The following is a 20,733-nucleotide window of genomic DNA, read 5'->3' on the forward strand; positions in this document are numbered from 1 at the left end:
TTTTGTAACATAAAAAAAGATATAGGGCTTCCCTGGTGGCGCAGTGGTTGAGAGTCCACCTGCCGATGCAGGGGACACGGGTTCGTGTCCCGGTCCGGGAAGATCCCACATGCTGCAGAGCAGCTGGGCCCGTGAGCCATGGCCACTGAGCCTGCGCATCTGGAGCCTGTGCTCCACGACAGGAGAGGCCACAACAGTGAGAGGCCCGTGTACCACACACACAAAAAAAAGATATAAAATTCAAACTTCAGTGTCCATAAAAATTTTTATTGAATCACAGACATAGTCATTCCTTTACGTACCACCCATGGCTGCTTTCATGCTACAACGGCAGAGCTGAGTAGTTGTGACAGAGACGTATGCCTGCAAAGACAAAAATATTTTCTGCTTGGCCATTTACAGATAAAATTTGATGCCCCTGGTGTAGGTTAAAGTCCCAGCTTTGCAACTTACTAGTATAAGCTTGGGCAAGTCACTTAATCTCTCTGTGTGTCAGTTTCCCCATCTATAAAATGGGGATGCTAATAGTTGTTATTAAGTTACTGTGAGAATTAAATAAATCAGTATTTGAAAAATGCTTTAGAACAATGCCTGGCACATAGTAAATACAGTATAAGTGTTTAAAAATTGGAGGAATTTAACTTATTAAACTTGAATTTATCAAACATTAATTAAAGAATAAGTAAAATAAAATATTAATTACAGAAAAGGTAAAAAATAATTATATCCATTTAATAAAAATATTTGTTATGAATAGAATAAGACTTTAAAGTTGAATCTGGAGTAACAAACTCTAAGGTTTTAAATCTGGAACTTCAATAAATATTAAATACCCAAGTAAATCTAGTGGTCCTCTCCCAGTGCCAGAGTCCCTCTTGGACTTATGAGCCAGGTTCTGTGAAGAGCTATGGCCTAGGAGACCAAAGCTCTCCAGGGCTTATAAGGAAGACTAGGAGGCAGTGTTGTAATGGATAGGTATTTGGAGTTATGTCTGGATTGAACTTTGACTTCCTAGCTGTGTGACTTTTGGCTAAGTCTTCATTGTGAACTGGGATTAGCAACACCTATTTCACAGGGGTATTATGAAGATTAAAAGTGTTAATGCACATAAAATGTTTAGTACAATGCCTGGATTTAAGTAAGCATTCAATAAACATGTGTTATTGTCATTGTTACGGTTCTCCTACAAGCGGCATACATAGCGAGCTATTGTCAATCAGTTACTAAACGCCTAGCAGAGCTGAAGCTTGTACGTGTGTTATGGTTTGAATGGTACTGGGATCTGGTTGCCTTGATTCTCTGACATTCTGCTGTACCATAGGCTTTCAGGTAAACATTGCTCTCTCCAGGGATCCTCTTTTTTAAAGTATGCACTTTCCAGACCGCATCCTTTCCTCACTGGCTTGGTTTAGTTTACTAGGTACTAGGTTATTTGCTTTACAATGTCAGCCTGAGACCAGAAAACAGGCAAGGGCTGGGATCCATGGTGAAAAGGTAAGGAAAAAGAGAAATTTTGCACAGTCTCAGGTTTTCCCTGCTGTTCTGTTCCCCTGAGGTGTCAGAACAGCTTCTCTACCATTTCAGGGAGGAGCTTACACAGCCATGCCCCTCTGGTCCCCTGGGGCCTCCACCTGTGAAATCTGCAGGACAGCCAAGAAGCCAGCCTGGCCCAGGGTGCCACCTGCTGACTACCTGCCTCCTCTCCTGTACCCTAGGCTGGGACGGTACTTCTGTCCTTTTGGCACAGACCTGTCCTTGCCCATCTACCAGCAGCCCTGAGCACCTCCTGCCCTTCCTTCTTCATGACATCGGGACACCCTTGGACTTGGAGGCAGGTGAGATTTCAGGGTTTGTTTCCCAGTGTCCTTGAGGTTTGACACCAGAGCCAATTCTGTGGCAGATGGTGGGGCCTGAGGCTTATTTCGTGATTAGAGATCACTTCTTGCATCATATTTGCGCATTCCCTGTCTGAGGCAGTGGGAATAAGGCCACCACAGTGACCTTGACCAGCGGTGAGGGAGGAAGGAGGGGAGAGGAGTGACTCACTGTGCACCTTCCCAGTAGGTTATCGGCTTGAGGTCTCAGGATGCGTTGGACCCTAATTTAGTAACCGGAATTTGTCGTCATCCAGTGCTATTTCCCCCAATACGCAGATGTGGCAGAGGGATTGGGGGCAGGCCTCTGTCACCATGGAGACCGTGACGCTGTCCTGCTAGGGGCAGTTTGGAAGCGGGCAGGCCTAGAAGGCTGGGGAAGGCCCCGGATTTGACCCCCCACCACTCCCGCATTAAGGCCTTTCTCTAAAACCGAGGCCCAGTAAGGGAGGGAATCCCCTTGGGTCACAATACGCCCCCGGGAAGAGGCAGAATGATCTGAGCCCAGGATCTCCGTGCTCGGCTTTCCCCCAAAGGTCAGGAAGCCCCTCCTAGCTCCATTCTTCTTTGAGCTTTCCATCAAACAAGTCGTAGCGTCCGCGATCCTTTCGAGTGCTCGCAGAGTCGAGGCTCCAAGACTTCTCCTTTAAGACCCACGGCTCCTCCCATCACGCTGCGTCGCAGACTTAAGGCCCCGCCCCTCCAAACAGCTTCCGCAGGGCCGCGACCGTCGCGCGGCTGTCACGGCCCCTTTAAGCCTGAGCCCAGTCCCTGGCTCCCCAACCCCTTTTCTCCGCTCCCCCTCCAGCCCGCGCCAGGTACCCCGGCGGGTCGTGCGGCTTCGCGCGCGGTGGTGAGTGCCGGGCCCCGAGGGGGCGCGAGGACACCTTCCTGGTCTTCCAGCAGCCCTTGCGGTGTCCTCGCGGGTCGCGGGGGGCGGAGCTTGAGCAGCGACCCTGGTGCGGGAGACTGGGTGCTCTGAGCGCGGGATGGGTGGGCCGGGACTGGCCGAGCAGGGGGAGGGGCTCAGGTGATTTACGGAGAGGGAATGGCCCCCAGCAGTGCTCGCCTGGTGACTGCGGGTGTAGGGGACTGGGCTTAACGGTCCCGCGGCGTGTCCCCTCTCCCTTGCCCGGCCAATGCTCCCGTACAGCTCAGTTGCGGAATTGTCCTCCCGCTCCCCTGGGGTTCAGGCCCGTTTGTGGGGGGCGGCTGCCGCCTGTCCCGCCGCCAGAGACCGCAGTCGTGGAGGCCGCTGGAGAGGCCCAGGGGGGCGGCAGGAGGGCAGCGACCCCCCGACTCCTGGCAGAGGTGGGGGCCGCAGCAGAAGGCGCAGGGGTGGAGAGTGGCCAGCGGCCAAAAACCGCCTCCCCCAGGTCCGGGCTGAGTTGTGGGTTGGGGAAGGGTTTGGCTCTGGGACCTCAGTTCCAAACCTCTGCCCATCAGAGAGCCGGCGGTCACCATGGCGATGCGGGAGCTGGTGGAGGCGGAATGCGGGGGTGCCAATCCGCTCATGAAGCTGGCCGGGCACTTCACCCAGGACAAGGCCTTTCGGCAGGAGGGGTTGAGGCCTGGCCCCTGGCCCCCAGGAGCCCCAGCCTCGGAGGCGGTGAGTGTTCTTCAGGCGGAAAGCTCGAGTTGTGACCTGGGATGGAGGGTCCGGATGCACACTTTGGGATAACTGCTGTCTCTATTGTGTTGGAAATGATAATAGTTGCCACGCAACGGGTGTTTACTATATTAAACATTGAACGTCTTTATATAGACGAAGGCAACCGTTTTATAGATGAGGAAACTGAGGCTTTGAGAAGTTTTGTGGCTTGCCTTATGAATGGAAGAACTGAAATTTTAACCCAGGGTTAACTGAGTTGTGTGGCTGTGGTCTTCACCACTGTACCATATTGTCTCTCTTTCTTTTGTCTTAGGTCTCTAAGCCTTTGGGGGTAGCCTCTGAAGATGAGGTAAATATGCCAGTCTTTTCTGTCGCATTTCTCGTTCGCCCATTGTATTTTTCCTTTAAACTGGGCTCATCCATACTTCAGTCTGTGGACTTCCCTGATCAAATGAGATTTGCCTCAGCTCTCCTGCTTGTTTTTAAGTATTCTTCGAGTGTTTCCAAATCTATAGTTTCTGTGTTTCCCTTTCCTTGTGTTTGATGTTAGTACCCCTCATCCAATGGGCCCCTGTCTCTTGCTGGGTTCCTTTCATCACCTCTCTTCTGACAGTTGGTGGCCGAATTCCTCCAGGACCAGAATGCACCACTTGTATCCCGTGCCCCTCAGACCTTCAAGATGGATGACCTCCTGGCAGAGATGCAGGAGATTGAACAGTCAAACTTCCGCCAGGCACCCCAGAGAGGTGGGTCCAGAGTCTGGTTCTGGGTTGGGGGGGCGGGGGTCACCATTTTCTGTGCAGGTAGGGACAAGGGGATTCCGTATTTAGATGCTGCTGGTATTGAGGAACTGAGATGCAGAAGGAGACAAAAGGAACAGAGTGTCTTCATGTGCACTCAGGGTTCCTTAGGCATGATAGAATGATAGGTATTTTCCTTAGTTCTCTCTCTGTCTCCCTCTTAAGCCCCTGGTGTGGCCGACTTGGCCCTGTCGGAGAACTGGGCCCAGGAGTTCCTTGCAGCTGGAGACGCTGTGGATGTAACTCAGGATTACAGTGAGACTGACTGGTCCCAAGAGTTCATCTCTGAAGTTACAGGTGAGGCTTCTTATGGGAAGATCTACAGTGGTGCCTGTGATGCAAAGTTCTACGCTGTTACCCTCATTCATTTTAGGATATAGAGTGATTTCAACTGCTTATGACCTTTCTGGACTCTTGACTCTTTTCTATAGGGCACTGAGCCTGATTTCTCTTAGGTGGTAACAGGGAATTGAAGCTTATATTAAACAGAGGCGTGAGTTTGAACTGGATAAGAGATTTTGAGGAGAGAGAGAGCACGAGGAGTTCGGTTTTCTTCTTTGTTATCTGGAACTTTAGTACTGTAGTTTGGTGGGGAGGATCCGCGGATTGGTTGGATGGCAGTGTTGCCCAGGAAGAGAGAAGTGTTTAACACATCCCTTGGGATTCTGGCATTAAGTCATCTTGAACAGGGTTAGAGCCTTGGAAAGTGGAATTGTGGAGTTCAAAGGCCTGAAGTATATGGTCTTGATGATAATAATAAAAATTAATAACAAGAGCTAATGTTTACTTAACCATGTTCTAGGCTTTGTTTTAGTGCTTTAAATGCACTGTCCATTTAATCCCCCTGAGAACCCTTGAGGTAGTTATTATTCCTAGTATATAGATAAGAAAACTGAGGCTGAGAGGTTAAATAATTTGCCCAAGGAGTCATAGCTTTGTAAGTGGTGGAGATGGGATTTGACTCTGGGTTTGAATGATTCCAGAGTCTGTGGGCTTACCCATTATGCTATACTGCCAGGCCTGCAACTTAAGCTCTTCAGGGTCCCAGCCTAATTTTCCCTCTTTGAGTTGTCTGTGCTCACTGCATCCTGGGGGACTGATTCTTCTCCCCCAGGCCTTTCTGATTACAGGCCTGGGCAAGGGCATTCTCTTCCTCTTTGCTCTTCCTGATTGCTCTCAAAGAGAGCACTGTTAGCCTATTTCCAATTTAAGAAATCAAGAATCACAAAAGAGATAAAGGGAGAAAGTTGCAAAGATTCTGGCCTCTCAGGGTGCTCACATCATCATAGTTCCTGAATTTTCATGACATGATTGATGGGACCTAATTGGTACCCCCTGCCCCCAATCATTTTTATTCTCCTAAAGACAGGGCTTCCTCCACACGCAAGAGAAAAACCCCCAAATCGTAACAACTAAAACTCCCCTTTAATAAAAGCTGTTGGTCTCTTTTATCATGACTCCCTTTCCCTCCTTTAAGTTGGAGTTTAAGGAAGAACAATGGGTGTTCTTGGTTTCTGTGCACTTTATATTCTCAGAGCCAGTTGAGCTTCACAGAAATACAAGGTAGGTATTCCTCCCCCATTTTATAGACAAGGAAACTGAGATTTGGAAGGGTTAATACTCTGTCTGAAATCAGTCAGTAACAGAGATTACATGCAAACTCATGTCTGTCTGACTCCAGCCTCCATACTTAGAATCATTGCACTGTCATTGAGAATCTTCTGTGTGGAATTGCCCCAACTGGAAAATCTGAGCTGTAATAAAGACCCGCCACCAGACTGAAAGTCAGCTTTCTGTACAAACCTTAGATTTAAGTGCTGTTTCTTATCGCAGGGAGACTTCTGTTATAATGTATGGGCATCAGTCATTTTTGATAATTCAGGAAAAAATCATCACTACTATAAGCATTGAGATTGATGAGATTTTTGTTAAAATTAGATGAACACTTGGAGCCATTGAAATCTTCCTTAACCTGTAAATGAAAAACTACTTTACAAAAACATGTTGGACCTGTCTTACCTGTTAAATGGTCTTTGGGAGATCTCTCTCTCCCTCTGTTCTGTACATTTTTGTGGAACTGTGCCTGCTTCACAGAGGCAGGGATATGGAAAGCTGGAAAGGGATATTGAGCTATGTGGGATCTGCCTTCATATAAATGTCCTATTGCAGTAGTATATTGCTTTGTATGTAGTGGCCCTTCAGAATTTATTGAATGAGAGAATTGAGATCTGGGAGAAAGAGCTAACGGGGATTGATTTTCTAGTACAGTTATCCCTTGGTATCTGCAGGGGATTGGGTCCAGGACTCCTGTGGTTACCAAAATCCTGGATGCTCAAGTCCTTTATATAAAATTGCTATTTTATATATAAAATTGCATAATATTTGCATATAACCTACCCTCCCGTATGCTTTAAATCTCTAGATTATTATAATATCTAATACAATGTAAATGCTTTGTAAATAGTCGCCAGCATGGGGCAAATTCAAAGTTTTGCTTTTTGGAACTTTCTAGAATTTCCCTGCCCCTCTCCCTCTGAATATTTTCCATCCACAGTTGGTTGAATCTGTGGATGTGGAACCCGTGGATACTAGCCTCATAACATTTGTGGCTGATATTATTATAGTGGTGATATAGGTTACCTATTTCTTTGTGGATAAGTAGACTGCAAGTTGAGAGAAGGTTATATTCTTTAAATCTTTATTATTTTTAACTCCCCATTGTTAGGATTCTAGAATCCAGTTTAAAAGGAACCTTGAAGCTTAGTTTTTTTCTTGTTTGAATGTTGTATTTGGAAATATAGTTTCACTGGAAGTTGCAAAAAAATGTACAGAAAGGTTCTGTGTGTCTTTCCCTCTGTTTTCGCCGGTGGTGACATTTTGCATTTGTTAGTTATGTACAATATCAACAGAAAATTGCCACTGGTACAATCCACAGATCTTATTAGATTTCACCAGTTTTACACGCCTTTATTTGTATGTTTATAGTTTTATCACATATGTAGATTTGCATAACCATTACTGCAATCAAGATATAGAATTATTCCAGTACCACATAAAGTTCATTTTTTAGTCTGAAATGTTTCTTGATGGAATTCCGCTTCTCCCTCTCACCCCAGCCTTCTGCGCCAAATAATTGTCCATCTTGTGATTGCTCAGCTCTAGGGAAGAAACGCATCTTTAAGGGGTTTTGAGTTTAGACAGCCTCAGCTAAAATGGTGTGTGGGGTTCATATGACAATTATGAGAGGTAAGCCTGTACTTTGATAGGAAGGGCAATGGCCAGCAGTAGCCGGTGATGATTGGCAGTAGCTCTGCCCTGGATGGCGGAGGAAGAGGCTATGGAATAAAAGGAATAATAATCTCACTGTGATGTTTTCCACTTTTGTATGGATTTGCCTTGAGCAGACAGTAATGATAATAATAGCTAATATTCGTTACTCTGTGCTTTGCATAGGCATTATCTCATCTGGTCTTCGCAAGAATCCCTGTGAGGTGGCTATTATTGTATCTACTCCATAGATAAGGAATTGGAAACTTAGAGGGTTGATAACTTGTCTGGAGACTCACAGTGAATAAGTGGTGGAGTTGGGATGTGAGTGCAGGTAGCCTGACCCTAGAACCTGCATTCTTGATCACTGTGTTACTTAGTGGATGTGGAAACTTTCATGGGTAAAGGTGGGAAGTTCTGAGTTTTTGACTGTTGAGCTTGGGGTAGATGTGCCTAGATGAACACACAGTGAGAACCTAGGCCAGGTGAACACTGTGAATCAGAGGTTTGGTGTCTAGGTTGTTGGTTGTCACTCTCTGGTCTCTGTGACCTAGGACAGTCCCTCCCACCCAGCAGGACTTAGTTGCTTCCATCTCACAGGGATCCAGATGAATCTGATTTTCTGTAAGAATTTCTCAAAAAGTATTTTGAAGGCCAGGTAGTATTCTTCCGGTTATTTTATTTTGACTTCTTTGTTGGAGCAGGCTCCCAATGCCAGAAAATCCTGAGTCTTGTGGCCAATATGGCTAAATACCAAATTACAGCTATTTGAGGATGACTCATCTCTGGGATTCTGTTTTCTAAACTACCTCTTGTCTGTTTTAAAGTCCAGGTGCTTTGTACTTTTTCTGTTGCTGCTTGTCCTTTAGAGGAGCATTTCACAGAAATGGTGCTCTCTGCAATTTGTGGAGTACCTTTGGCCAGAGTATGCTTTTGTGAAACACTCTAGCTGAGAGGGAGTGACTGGAGAGTGAGGAGGGGGGGGCTGGGTATTTTTCAGCAGAATGGGACGGGGTATTAAGCATTTCCTTATTAGGTCTCCAGACTTGAGCTAACAGTCTAGCTGGGGCAAAGGAAAGAGAAATGTTGCTTGTAAAAGCTAGTGAGGGAAATCTTGATATAAATGTTAGGAGTTCTCGAAATTAAGAGACCAAGTCTGTGATCAAAAATATTGTCAACCGTATCTTTTATTTTATTAGTAATAAATCACTTATTATTTATGATCAGGTGAAATCTGTGAGTCTTGATCTTTTTTTTTTTCTTTCTTTTTCAGATTTTGACATTATTTTCTCAGATGTTGAGATGAGTTTGTTGAAATTATTCAGGCAGAGTCTCAGTTAAATGGAATAGAAAGTTCTGTTGCATATGAATCCCGAGGAGGTAAACCTGCCTTCTTGGTGTTAAAAGCAGTAACAGATCTTCAAATTAGGGACAGAGACAGGGTGACCATTTGTAAGGATATGGGTGCAGAGCAGAAGGAAAGAACACGCCGACCCATTCTTCTCTGCGTGCACTCACTCTTTAGGGTCCCTTTAAATCCTTTAACTAATCTGTGTCATTACTTTTTTGTTTTCCTGGCCCTAGAATAGTAAAGAGCAAAGTCCTGGAGGTTGAGAAAAGTTCAGCACCCTCATTTGATATGTTTATCCTGATGTTGCAGCAGTGCCCTTTTTCATGAGAGTTGCTAAGTTAATTTCTGGAATTAGACTTAAAAACATAGCTCTCAAAAGCAGTCAACAGTGACAGAATTCAGAATAATGTTTATCCCGGGGGGTGCGGGCCTGCGGGAGCCTGTGAGGGAGTTGTAGACGGTCCATGTCGTGATCCGGGTGGTGGTGGCTTGAGTGTGTTCACGGGTAGAAATTAATGAAGCAGCTCACCTAAGTTTGGTACACTTTACGTACCTTCATGTTTGCATGTTACATCTCAAATAATGAAAAAAAATCCAGTGGGAAGAGTGGACTCATGTATCTTTAGTTCTAGCCCAGCATTCTGCTTCTCAGATTCTCTTGGTAGGTATATGAGGATGAAATATGAGGTTCCTTTTTTTTTTTTTTAATTTTTATTGGAGTATAGTTGCTTTACAATATTGTGTTAGTTTCTACTGTACTGCAAAGTGAATCAGCAGTACATATACATATATCCCCTCTTTTTTGGATTTCCTTCCCATTTAGGTCACCACAGAGCATTGAGTAGAGTTCCCTGTGCAATACAGTAGGCTCTCATTAGTTATTTATTTTACACATAGTATCAATAGTGTATATATGTGGATCCCAGTCTCCCAATTATGAGGCTTCTTTTGTTGGGAGGGTGTGAACTCTGTAAATGGAGGACAGACCAAGGTTTGGTTAAAGAATGGGAGCTCCTGTGTTCTCCCCTGGTTCCCTGCCGGGTCCCTGCAGTACCTTTGAGGAAGGTGGAGGCCCAGTGCCCACTATTTCTTAGTGAGGGCTCTTGCACTTCAAACAAAGGGGTTTGGTCCCTACTTCTCTCCTGAGCCTCCTTATTTGGTCTCCTGTCCCCAGTTCAGTAAACACCTGCACTAGGCCCCTTGGGAGCAGGTTGGATGTTGAAAGTTTAGTAGTATTTTCTTTTGACCAGTGGTCTCTGAGGGATTCTGCTTTGACTTGTTTAAGTTAATATTCTCCCTTTCCTGATCCCTCACTGATTTCCCCACCTCTCTGCTCCTTGCAGACCCTTTGTCTGTGTCCCCGGCCCGCTGGGCTGAGGAATACCTGGAGCAGTCAGAGGAGAAGCTGTGGCTGGGAGAACCAGAGGGGACAGCTGCCACTGCTCGCTGGTGAGTCCAGCCACTTCGCTCGGGGTGGCTCCCTGTGGAAGGAGTGTGGGACAGTTTTCCTGCTCCCCTCTACCAAGCTCCTCTATCCACATTCTTAAACCAAGTTGCAATCCCTTCATTTTCTGCTCTAAGGTTTCCACTTGTATTATTACCCCGATTCATTTATGTCTCAAATATAATCGAGTCAAGAATCCTAACTGTCCTACCAAAAGTTTGTAACTTTATCTTATGCACCCTGTTCCCCTTTTAATTTGGAGCCTGCAACTGTCTATTCCTTCTCTCTGGAAAGACGCGTTTGGGAAAGAGAGAGGTGAAAGCATGTAGCTAGTGCTTTGCCACTCCTGCCCAAATGTCCTTCTTTAATGTAAATTGAAATTAGTAGGTCCTCAACCAGAGAGAGGAGTAGTGTCACCCTCTCTGTTCCCCGATGAGAACTGTAACTGCCATGGGCTGGGAGTGGGGAAGGATGTGGCAGACTAACATGTAAAATGAGCGAGTCCTCACCTGTCCCAGGTATGATGAATACCAGCCTGAGGAGGACCTGCAGCACACGGCCAGCGACTTTGTGGCCAAGGTGGATGACCCAAAGCTGGCTAACTCTGAGGTGAGCCACGTCCCGCTGCTGCTTTGCCCAGCAGAGCTGGTCTGAGAACTCAGGAGTCCTGCTTCTCTGACCCCAGTTTAGTTTAAGGCGAAAGAGATGAGATCCGAGGTCCACTCCTCCCTGTCTGGAGAACAGAGACTTACGACCCTGCGTCTTCTTCCAGTATTCTTGCCCTCGTTTCCTTGCCTACTAACCCTTTGTCTTTTCTGTGCCTTCTCAGATCTCTCGAGCCAGAAATCCCTTTCTTTTTGCTTTTTCCAGGGTCTTTAGCCTATCTTGTCGGTAGCTAGAGATGGCCAGGGGGAGGGGTAAGTGCAGGCTTCTCTGGGCGTGGTTGAGAGGGCACACCCGGAAGTCCTCTCCCAAGTGGCCTGTGTGTGTCTCTGTGCCCCAGTTCCTGAAATTCGTGCGGCAGATTGGCGAGGGGCAGGTGTCCCTGGAGTCCGGCGCAGGGTCGGGCCGAGCTCAGGCAGAGCAGTGGGCAGCAGAGTTTATTCAGCAGCAGGTAGGACACTGTCACCTCCCAGTCCTACCTCAGAGCCGGCTGGTGCCCTCGGCCGTGGGTTCAGTGTTCAGTGGTCCCAGATGGGGAAGGGATCTTATTGCCAGCTTGTTTGGTAGCATCCAGGTCCTGAGTGGGTGGGAAAGAGATTCTGAGAACGTTCTTCTCAGAAGTGCCCAGGTTGGTGGTGTCTAATGGGTATTTAGTTGACATTTAGTGGGTGGAAAGTTGGTGGTGGTGGTATGACCATCCTTCTTTGTCACAGGGTACTTCAGAGGCCTGGGTTGACCAGTTCACAAGACCAGTGAACACATCTGCTCTTGATATGGAGTTTGAACGAGCCAAGTCAGCTATAGAGGTGAGAGCAGCTAGTACAGGTGTAACCAGTCCAAGAGAAAACACTTCTTTGGAGAGAGTGGGTGTCTTAACATCAGAGTTGGGTGAACATTGTATTTCATAGCGTTCTTGGATTCTCTCTGTCGGAATTGCTTGGGATGGGGTGGTTGCCTATCAGAAATGCAAATCCCTGGGCACCACAGACTACTGAGTCAGAACCTGGGGGTAGGATCTGGGAACCTGCATGAAAAGAAGCTCTTCAGGTGATCTTAAACACATTGACATTAAACAACTACTGCCATAGGGACTCCATCTTGGTGGAACTAAGGGTGGGGCGGGGTGCTCATAATGAATCTCCTGTTTCTGTCTGCCTTGCCTTCCTTACAGTCTGAGGTCGATTTCTGGGACAAGTTGCAGGCGGAGTTGGAGGAGATGGCCAAACGGGATGCTGAGGCCCACCCCTGGCTTTCTGACTATGACGACCTCACGTCTGCTTCCTACGATAAGGTAAGAACTAGTTTTTCAGACTGCAGGATTTCCTTGTTTTATTGTCTCTCCTTTAATCCTGAATCTGAAGGGTACCCACTTTTAAGTAATTATTTTCTTGAGCCCCTTTCCGTGAAAGGCAGCCTGAATTATTCCCTTGCCCCTGCGCTCCTCCAGTTATTGAGAGTATGCTTTATTCTTGGGATATAGAAGTTAATGATAATAGACTACCCTTGTCAAATAACAACAGTAAGCGACAAAATACCTAGAGCAGAGGTTTGCACACGATGCAGTAAGAGCACAGAGGAAGGAGCCTTGCTTTGGAGGTTGGTTGAAAACATTTTAAGAAGATTGATAGCTCCTTTGGTAGAGAGTGGTAGGTGGTAGGCCATCTCTCTGCCCTCCACCTTAGTATCTATTTACTTTTTTAACTCACAAGTTTATTTTAGATTCTGATCTCTTCCTGTAGGTACTAACCACTTGCCCCCAATTTAGGGTATTTTCAAAGAATTGTATTAAATAATTCAAATGCTAAGAAAATTTCCCAGAAGTCAGTGGTGAAGAATGATTGAATTTTGCATGTAGTATATACTGTTGCCTTAGAAGCATATGTTATATCGGGGTATCACTGTGAAAAAAATCTGCTTGCGGGTTGTGGGGCATTCAGACATGTGGGTAATAATTGAGCTGTGAGTTGAAGCATGATTGGGGAGGGAGAGATTGCTTGGTTTTGAAAAAGGCAAAACAGGAACTGGGGAGGTGATCAGTGGTGTCTTTTTCTCAGCTCAGACCTGGTTGGGGCTAGAACTAGAGGGCCAGGATTCTGGAGGTAGATCTTGCGAAGATAGAGAAGAACAGAGTTCAAGATAACTTAGAAAAGGCTAGGATTTAAAAACCAATGAAAATCTTAGTACTAGGAAAAAGATGATTTTGTTTATTATCCCAGCCTGACTTTCTGAGAGTTGTTCTGTGATATCATAGAAAAGGGAGCTTACCTTTTGGGACCCCATCCTCTGGTTTTTCCATAGTAAGAGTTTCTTCTATAGACTTGTGATGAGGAAGAACTGAAGGAAATACCTGGAGATAATACTTTTGTTAATTTATAATAGACACTTGATAAGTTGCACAGGCCCTGTCGACTTACAAATGGCAAGGTATAAAGTTTAGATAAAAATTTCCTGGGACTTCCCTGGTGGCACAGTGGTTAAGACTCCGCCTGCCAATGCAGGGGACACGGGTTCAATCCCTGGTCCGGGAAGATCCCACATGCCACGGAGCAGCTATGCCTGTGCACCACAACTACTGAGCCTGCACTCTAGAGCCTGTGAGCCATAACTACTGACCGATGTGCCACAACTACTGAGGCCCATGCACCTGGAGCCCGTGCTCCGCAAAAAGAGAAGCCACCGCAAAGAGAAGCCCGTGCACTGCAATGAAGAGTAGCCCCGCTCGCTACAAACAGAGAAAGCCCGTGCACAGCAATGAAGATGCAACACAGCCAAAAAATAAATAAAAATAATTAAAAAAAATTTTTTTCCTGGTTTTTGATAAGTATAGACATAGCTCTAACTTCATATGAGCAGCACCTCCTCTTAGCATTTTTTACTTCTGTATTAATGACATGATAGTTGGAATAAATTCTTTAATTCAAAACCTAAAAACATCATTATGTTTTTAGATCTTTGAACCCTACTTTGATATCATTGATACCTTGGGATATTGCAAAATTAGGATTAGAAAGATTTGCATTAAGGTTCCAGATTTTGTCTGCCTTTTGTTAAACTGTTAATAAATTATGTGTCAATAGTACTTGTTTTTTATTTTTCAAATGTTGATCTGACTCTGTCAGGTAAATTCATGAGTATCTGAATGTCGTATTTTTTATTCATGATCCTTAAATTTTCAAGGCTACACCTACAGCTGGAGCAGATATGATACTGTATACTGTTAGCGTGAAGGAGAAATTTCTGTGATGGGACACACTCTACTTAGTAGTGATCCTATTTTTGCAGTATGATCCTATGAAATTTTGAGCAGACCAGACGATGGATCAGACCTGATGAATGGGTTGGACTAGACTTTTTAAGATGCAGCCGTGGTCCCAAGCTTATCCTGCATCCTGTGGGTTGTTAAAGGTTCCTCCAGAGGACTCTCTTTTTTTTTTCATCTATACAAATATTCTACTTTTGAAAAATTCCTCTCTGATCAGCAATTGATAAAATCTCAAGGAGGATAGATAACGCAGACAAGAGCATACTTAGAGAACGCTGTGGTTGCAACATGATGGAATTGGTTTGTTGCATTGTCTGCTAGGGGTAATACCTATTCACACATAGTATTTTAAGCTTTTTGGTAAGGCTGTGGCAGGTATTCTCATTTGATGCTCTCAGTAGCTCTGAGAGGCAGGAATTACTTTCATTAGGAAATTGTGTTATAGGTGACAGTGATCTGTTTCCTATGGGGTGGCTTAAAACATGGATTGAGGATGGGCAATAGTCGAGGGTGAATGCAGAAGGCTTTATCTTGTGGAACTCTAATAGTCTAGGTGGGGCTGGCAAACTGTGGCCCATGGGAAATCTGTCCTTCCACCTTTTTCTTTTTTTTAATGGCCCGTGAGCTGAGAATGGTTTTAACATTTTTAAATGGTTTTAAAAAAATGAAAAGTAATAATTTGTGAAAATTATATATTGATAAAATTCAAACTTCAGTGTCCATAAATAGAGTTTTATTGGAACACAGCCATGCTTGTTTACATATCACCTGTGGCTACTTTCTCACTGCTCTGGTGGAGATGAGTAGTTGTGACAAAATATTTATCCTCTGCCCCTTGCTGATCCTTGTTCTAGGGTCCTTTCCTATCTTCTGAGTTTTCCTGTTGCACGGAGGTGTCCCAGGAACATTACCTATTCTCAACGTGAATATTCTTTTTATACATGTATCCCAAATCCATCTCCTGTATGTCTCTCTTCTTAAATCCCCATTGTAATTATTTAATTTTTATTTGTTACAAATAATTTGCAGATTACTTATAATGGTTTAGAACTTTGCTGGCAAGATTTAAGCGTTTCTGGTTCTTGAGCAGTTTCACAATGGTAGTGAAGAAGGGCCGCACTCATGTCTTTATTTCATACAGTTTCATTCTGATTTGTCCTTAACTGCGTTTAGAAAGGGCCCTGCCCTGTATTTTGCATCTCGTGTTCATTCTGGGGTATTGTTTTGTGATGGTAACCACTACTCTCCAAAAAGGAGCATTTTATTCCCTTGTCCCAAGTCACACGCTTACTAGGGACCCATTTTATCTTAACACCTCTCTGCCTACGTGGAAGCCCTGGGGACAGAGCTCTGCATAGAGCATCATAACTTCCCTCAAATGAGAAAGCCTCAGCTAGAAGAGGACTGGTCTTTCTGAAGCGTTTTCTGCCCTCAGGATTTTGGAACCTAGCTTTAATTTACTATCAGATACAGATTAATATTAATAACTTTTAAGAATGAAATTGGGGAATAAATTAAAATTTTCAAAGTGCTTGAACACTAGCTGTCCAGTCAGTGTGCACAGGACTCCGTGAGCTGGGTAAGAGTTGCATTTGAATAGCAGGGCCTCTGACTCCAAATTGCATTTCCTTTATAGATTATCACACTATTGCAGGATAACAAGAAATGCCCCTTGAATAGCTAAAGAGAACTTATCTCATTACTGTAAGCAGATCCTGTTAAGAAATGTGCTCTGTCCAGTAATGAGAGATCAAGGATGTGGAAACACCGGCTGATCAAAACTTCCTAAAATGAGCTTAATCCCAGCTCATTTTAGGATCAGAGTTTGCCTGGCTTTCCAGTTGCTGTGGGCATGACCCGGAATTTCTTCACTGTGGTCGTAGGTGATCTCCTTTATGACATGGAGAACTTACCAGCATTTATCCGGATACCTTTTTGGAGGCCTTCAGCTTCTTTTCCACGTCAGTCTTGGTTGTCAGCTCCCATTCCTGCTACTCTGTGATGGCCCCCTCCGGGATGGGGTCTCACTTGGCTTCCCTTCCTCGTAGGGGTACCACTTTGAGGAGGAGAACCCCCTGCGTGACCATCCCCAGCCTTTTGAGGAAGGGCTGCGGCGACTTGAGGAGGGGGACCTGCCGAACGCTGTCCTGCTCTTCGAGGCGGCTGTGCAGCAGGACCCCAAGCACATGGAAGTGAGCAGCTCGTTCTTCTGACTTCAGATGAGAGACGCTCCCTCCAGTTTTGAGGGAGGCCCTTAAGGGTGGTGCCGATGGATTAGGGCCCGGGCGACAGCCTGGTCGGGTTCTGAGAGTGAGGTGGTGGGTGGGGCGAGCAGAGGAAGCAGTGGTGGGAAGGTGAATACCGGGGTGACGAAACCTGGCAACTTCTCTCTAGGCCTGGCAGTACCTGGGGACCACCCAGGCGGAGAATGAGCAAGAGCTCTTAGCCATCAGCGCACTGCGGCGGTGAGTACACTGAAGGGTGGGGGGCAGGGTGGTCCCAGGGCTCGATAAATAACCTTTAGAATGACAGAGCCCACTCTTCTTTCTGCCTACGAACACGAGTGTTTTCTCATGATGAAACTCTAAGGTTTGGGGTGAGTCTGGAGATAACTGGCTCCATTCGTTCCTCGGCTTTTGGTTTTATTTGTGGGACCCTGGCTGGTTCCTTGGCTGCTGAAATGTTCCGTTTTCTCAGGACTGTAACTTTATTAATAACCCACCCGTAGAGGATTCCTCGCACCTTAACTGAGGGAGTTGGCAGGTACCTCTGCGTTCTGAAGCTTGGCTCGGCTCCCGGGGTGCTGATAGGCGTAGTGTCAACCTCAGAGACCAGCTCTGCCCGTCTCTGTCCAAACAGGTGCCTAGAGCTAAAGCCAGACAACCGGACGGCACTGATGGCGCTGGCTGTAAGCTTCACCAACGAGTCCCTGCAGCGGCAGGCCTGTGAGACCCTGCGAGACTGGCTGCGCTACACACCAGCCTATGCCCACCTGGTGGCAGCCGGGGAAGAAGGGGCCAGCGGGGCAGGACTGGGCCCCAGCAAGCGCATCCTGGGCTCTCTGTTGTCCGAGTGAGTGTGGGGACCTCCTGGGATGACGAGTGGCAACCCGAGTAGGAGGAGGACCTGGCTTGTAGAATTTTGGATAGATTGAGGCTCAGGGTCTAAGAGTGGGATGGAAGACTCAGGATTGGAAGGAGGATAGATGGACGCATCTTGGGGGTATGATTGGTTAGTGAAAGGATTATTTGGGAGGGGTAGGAATATAGACGTATCCATCCACCTGCTTTTTTGCATTTTTTTTTTCTTCCTTGTCCAGCTCCCTGTTTCTCGAAGTGAAAGAGCTCTTCCTGGCAGCTGTGCGCCTGGACCCGACATCCATTGACCCTGATGTGCAGTGTGGCTTGGGAGTCCTCTTCAACCTGAGTGGGGAGTATGACAAGGCAGTGGACTGTTTCACAGCCGCCCTCAGCGTTCGTCCCAATGTGAGCCTCAGGGGAGGAAGGGAGATAGGACAGGACTCTATACCTTATGGAGGAATCGTTTGTTGGGACCTTCGGAGTCATGGGATATTTCATTCCAGTGTTCCATGTACTGGTTGCCTTGGGAGAATTGGGAAAAGAAGAGCGGGAGTCTAGGGTCGTCTGGGCTTAGGGGAGTCTGCGGGGGGTGAGTGGTTATGTCGTGGTCACAACGTCATGGCCACACAGTGACCTGTGGAGACAGGAGGGGAATCGTAACATGCGTTAGAGAAACAGAGTGGGGAGCCAGGGGGAGGTCAGGCAGAATTTGATCTGAGCCTGGCTCCTGTTTGTAACCCTTGTCCATCCCTATCTTAGGACTATTTGCTGTGGAATAAGCTAGGGGCCACCCTGGCCAATGGAAACCAGAGTGAGGAAGCAGTGGCCGCATACCGTCGGGCCCTCGAGCTCCAGCCTGGCTATATACGGTCCCGCTACAACCTGGGTATCAGCTGCATCAACCTCGGGGCCCACCGGTGAGAGGATCTGCTGACGAATGAATGAATGAATGAATGAATGAACTCCCTGCCTTTGGCCCCGGCTCCTCATTCTCTGATCCTGTTATTTGACCGCGAGCTCCAGCTTGCTTTCTCCCCATGCCAGCTCGCCTACCTCCTTCCACTGGTGTTCTGCTCACCAGCTCTCATTCTTCTCCCTTGCAGCGAGGCGGTGGAACACTTTTTGGAGGCCCTGAACATGCAGAGGAAAAGCCGGGGCCCCCGGGGCGAAGGGGGTGCCATGTCGGAGAACATCTGGAGCACCCTGCGTTTAGCCTTGTCTATGTTAGGCCAGAGCAACGCCTATGGGGCGGCTGATGCCCGGGATCTGTCCACCCTCCTAGCGATGTTCGGCCTGCCCCAATGACAGTGGGATGGGCTGCCCTGCGAGTGTTTGCCTGGAGGGGTGCCTGCTCTGGATGTGATCCCCTCTCCCCAAATGGGCCTACCAAGGGGGTGGGCTGATGGCCACAAGCGGTACTGCCTCTCAGGAGCTGCCTCAGTGTAGGGGTGGGTAGTCTGGGTTCTAGTTCCTGCATAATTGTAGGAAGATGAGCTGTGTTGTTGGAGTCCCTTGGTAATTCAAGGGCTGTCCATGCAGCTCCAGATCTCTCTGCTCATCACGCCCTTTCTTGGTGCTGCTTTTTGGGAAGGACCCAGAGATACAGGTTGTCATCTGCTGCCGTTTCTGATGGGGTCTACCACATTTGTAGCGTCTGCCCTCCCCCTCCTTTCTCCTTTTACTGGGACTTGATGATAGTCCAGCCTCCTCGTGCAGTGGTATGTGGCAGGTTCTGTCAAGCACCTCTGTGATGACTGTATCTAGGGTGGGACGTGTTAGGAGTTGGCCTGTGTGATTTAAATGTTGGTTTGGCTCAGCAGAGCTGAGGTTTTAGGGGTGCTCGTAGTTCTGTCATTCTTGGACCTCTCCTGGCTATAGCTCAGAGTCCCTGGATAATGCTGCACGCAGTAATGGGCGTCATTACCATAGGGGTCCTCAGGGGCTGCCGGGGTTAAGTTGCTACAGAGTGTTTGGGTGTGGGGAGAGGAAGCCTCATTGTGGAATGAGCCTCGAAGGGACCACATGGGCTCAGGTCAAAGGCTCTGGCTTGGGGGCCTGTGGAGGGAGGACAGAGCAGGTGGGACGAGGAATGTCCTGAGTGCAGCCATCCCCCTCCTCTTAGAAAGACCTGCGAGTAGGAATTGAGCTAGCTCTTCTGGAAAGTTGGTTCAGAAATTGCAGTCTTGCCAAATTCCTGGCAGAGAGAGGGTTCAGTGTTACCTTGAGCCTTTGCTGTCCTTGAAATGTTTGTAGGGGGGAGGGTCGAAAAATCCCCTTCCCCCATATCACCTCCACAAGGTGAAGGCTGAGGGTAAGTGAGTGAGCAGCTCGGATTCTGCTGGGGAGATGCACCAAGCCCAGAAATGACTGAAGTGGCCGTGAAGCCTCTTGCCTTGTCTTAGGTAGCTAATGGTCAGATTTTTTTTTAAAACTACCGTGGTCCCCAGTTTCCATCCTAAAATTTATTTTTCTTTGTATGAATATGTGTAAATGATTTAAAAAATAAAACTGTAAAATATTTGTATGAGGAATAAATGGAACAGACATGGCTTTGAGTCCTGCTACTGGGTGTGCAGTTGGGATGGTGGGAGGGGAATTGCTGTTTGGAGGTTGGTGTTCAACAGTTTTTCTCGATTTATCTTTCATATTCTCATTGGTACATTGATTACCCATCTGTCTACCAAGTAATTACTCAGCACCTGCTATATGCGAGGTATGTGAATATGGTGGTCCAGGTCCCTGTGTTCATGGGACTGATGGTTTAGCAGGAGACGGGTGTTTGACAATCATGCACTTTTTACATTTGTGTTACTTCTATACAGGAAAATATGGGGTGTGATGTAATTGTTTGCTATTTTTTATTACGAATTATTACATGGGAGGACTTCTGTAGTTTCTTCAATGCCTAGGGCATTGAGATGCCAGCATTTCAGTGCTGGCTCTACCTGGTTTCTATCAGGAGCTCTCAAGAGACATATCAAGATGGGTCTCTACCCTGGGGAAAAATTTAAAAATATGAATATTTATGTTTGGAGATAAATGTCCATGGCCATGTTAGAATTTAAAATGTCTAAAGGAGAACTGGTTCAGTAATTATCCAGACAGTGAAATATTATTAAGCTATTTAATTATATTTATGGAACAATTTCCAATGGCAATAAATGCTAACAATATAATGAGAAGAAAAGTTTAGCAAACTTTTTACAGTTTTTATCTCAAGAAGGAAGTGCCTTGGAAAGAGAATAAGGAAATTCCCAGTATGTTAAATGTATCAGGATTATGAGCGATTTCCCCCCTTCTTTGTCATACGTCTCTGTAATTTACAAATTTTCTTTGTGTGTAATACTTTCATAGAAAAGAAGAGAAAAGAAAACATCACG

General features: G+C 46.4%; 1 protein-coding gene across 6 annotated transcripts; it reads left to right on the forward strand.

The window, feature by feature from the left end:
- Positions 1-1,092: 1,092 nt before the first annotated feature.
- On the forward strand, positions 1,093-20,331 carry PEX5 (peroxisomal biogenesis factor 5). Of its 6 annotated transcripts, XM_029205914.1 has the most exons (17): positions 1,093-1,835; positions 2,683-2,727; positions 3,321-3,483; positions 3,800-3,835; positions 4,100-4,232; positions 4,452-4,583; positions 10,248-10,353; positions 10,867-10,957; positions 11,352-11,462; positions 11,725-11,817; positions 12,183-12,302; positions 16,322-16,465; positions 16,668-16,738; positions 17,133-17,345; positions 17,593-17,758; positions 18,113-18,270; positions 18,457-19,908. In XM_029205914.1, exons 3-17 carry the CDS (start codon positions 3,337-3,339, stop codon positions 18,656-18,658), a joined length of 1,923 nt encoding a protein of 640 aa, XP_029061747.1. In that variant the 5' UTR covers positions 1,093-1,835; positions 2,683-2,727; positions 3,321-3,336; the 3' UTR covers positions 18,659-19,908. The 6 variants fall into 6 exon arrangements, with proteins under 6 accessions (XP_029061747.1, XP_029061746.1, XP_029061748.1 ...); XM_029205913.1 differs by lacking the exon at positions 2,683-2,727; XM_029205915.1 differs by lacking the exon at positions 1,093-1,835 and having other exon boundaries at positions 2,560-2,727; positions 12,213-12,302; positions 18,457-20,331.
- Positions 20,332-20,733: the final 402 nt, after the last annotated feature.

This window comes from Monodon monoceros, unplaced genomic scaffold, assembly GCF_005190385.1.
Source record: "Monodon monoceros isolate NGI ecotype Baffin Bay Population unplaced genomic scaffold, NGI_Narwhal_1 Super_Scaffold_6, whole genome shotgun sequence".
Lineage (NCBI taxonomy): Eukaryota > Metazoa > Chordata > Mammalia > Artiodactyla > Monodontidae > Monodon > Monodon monoceros.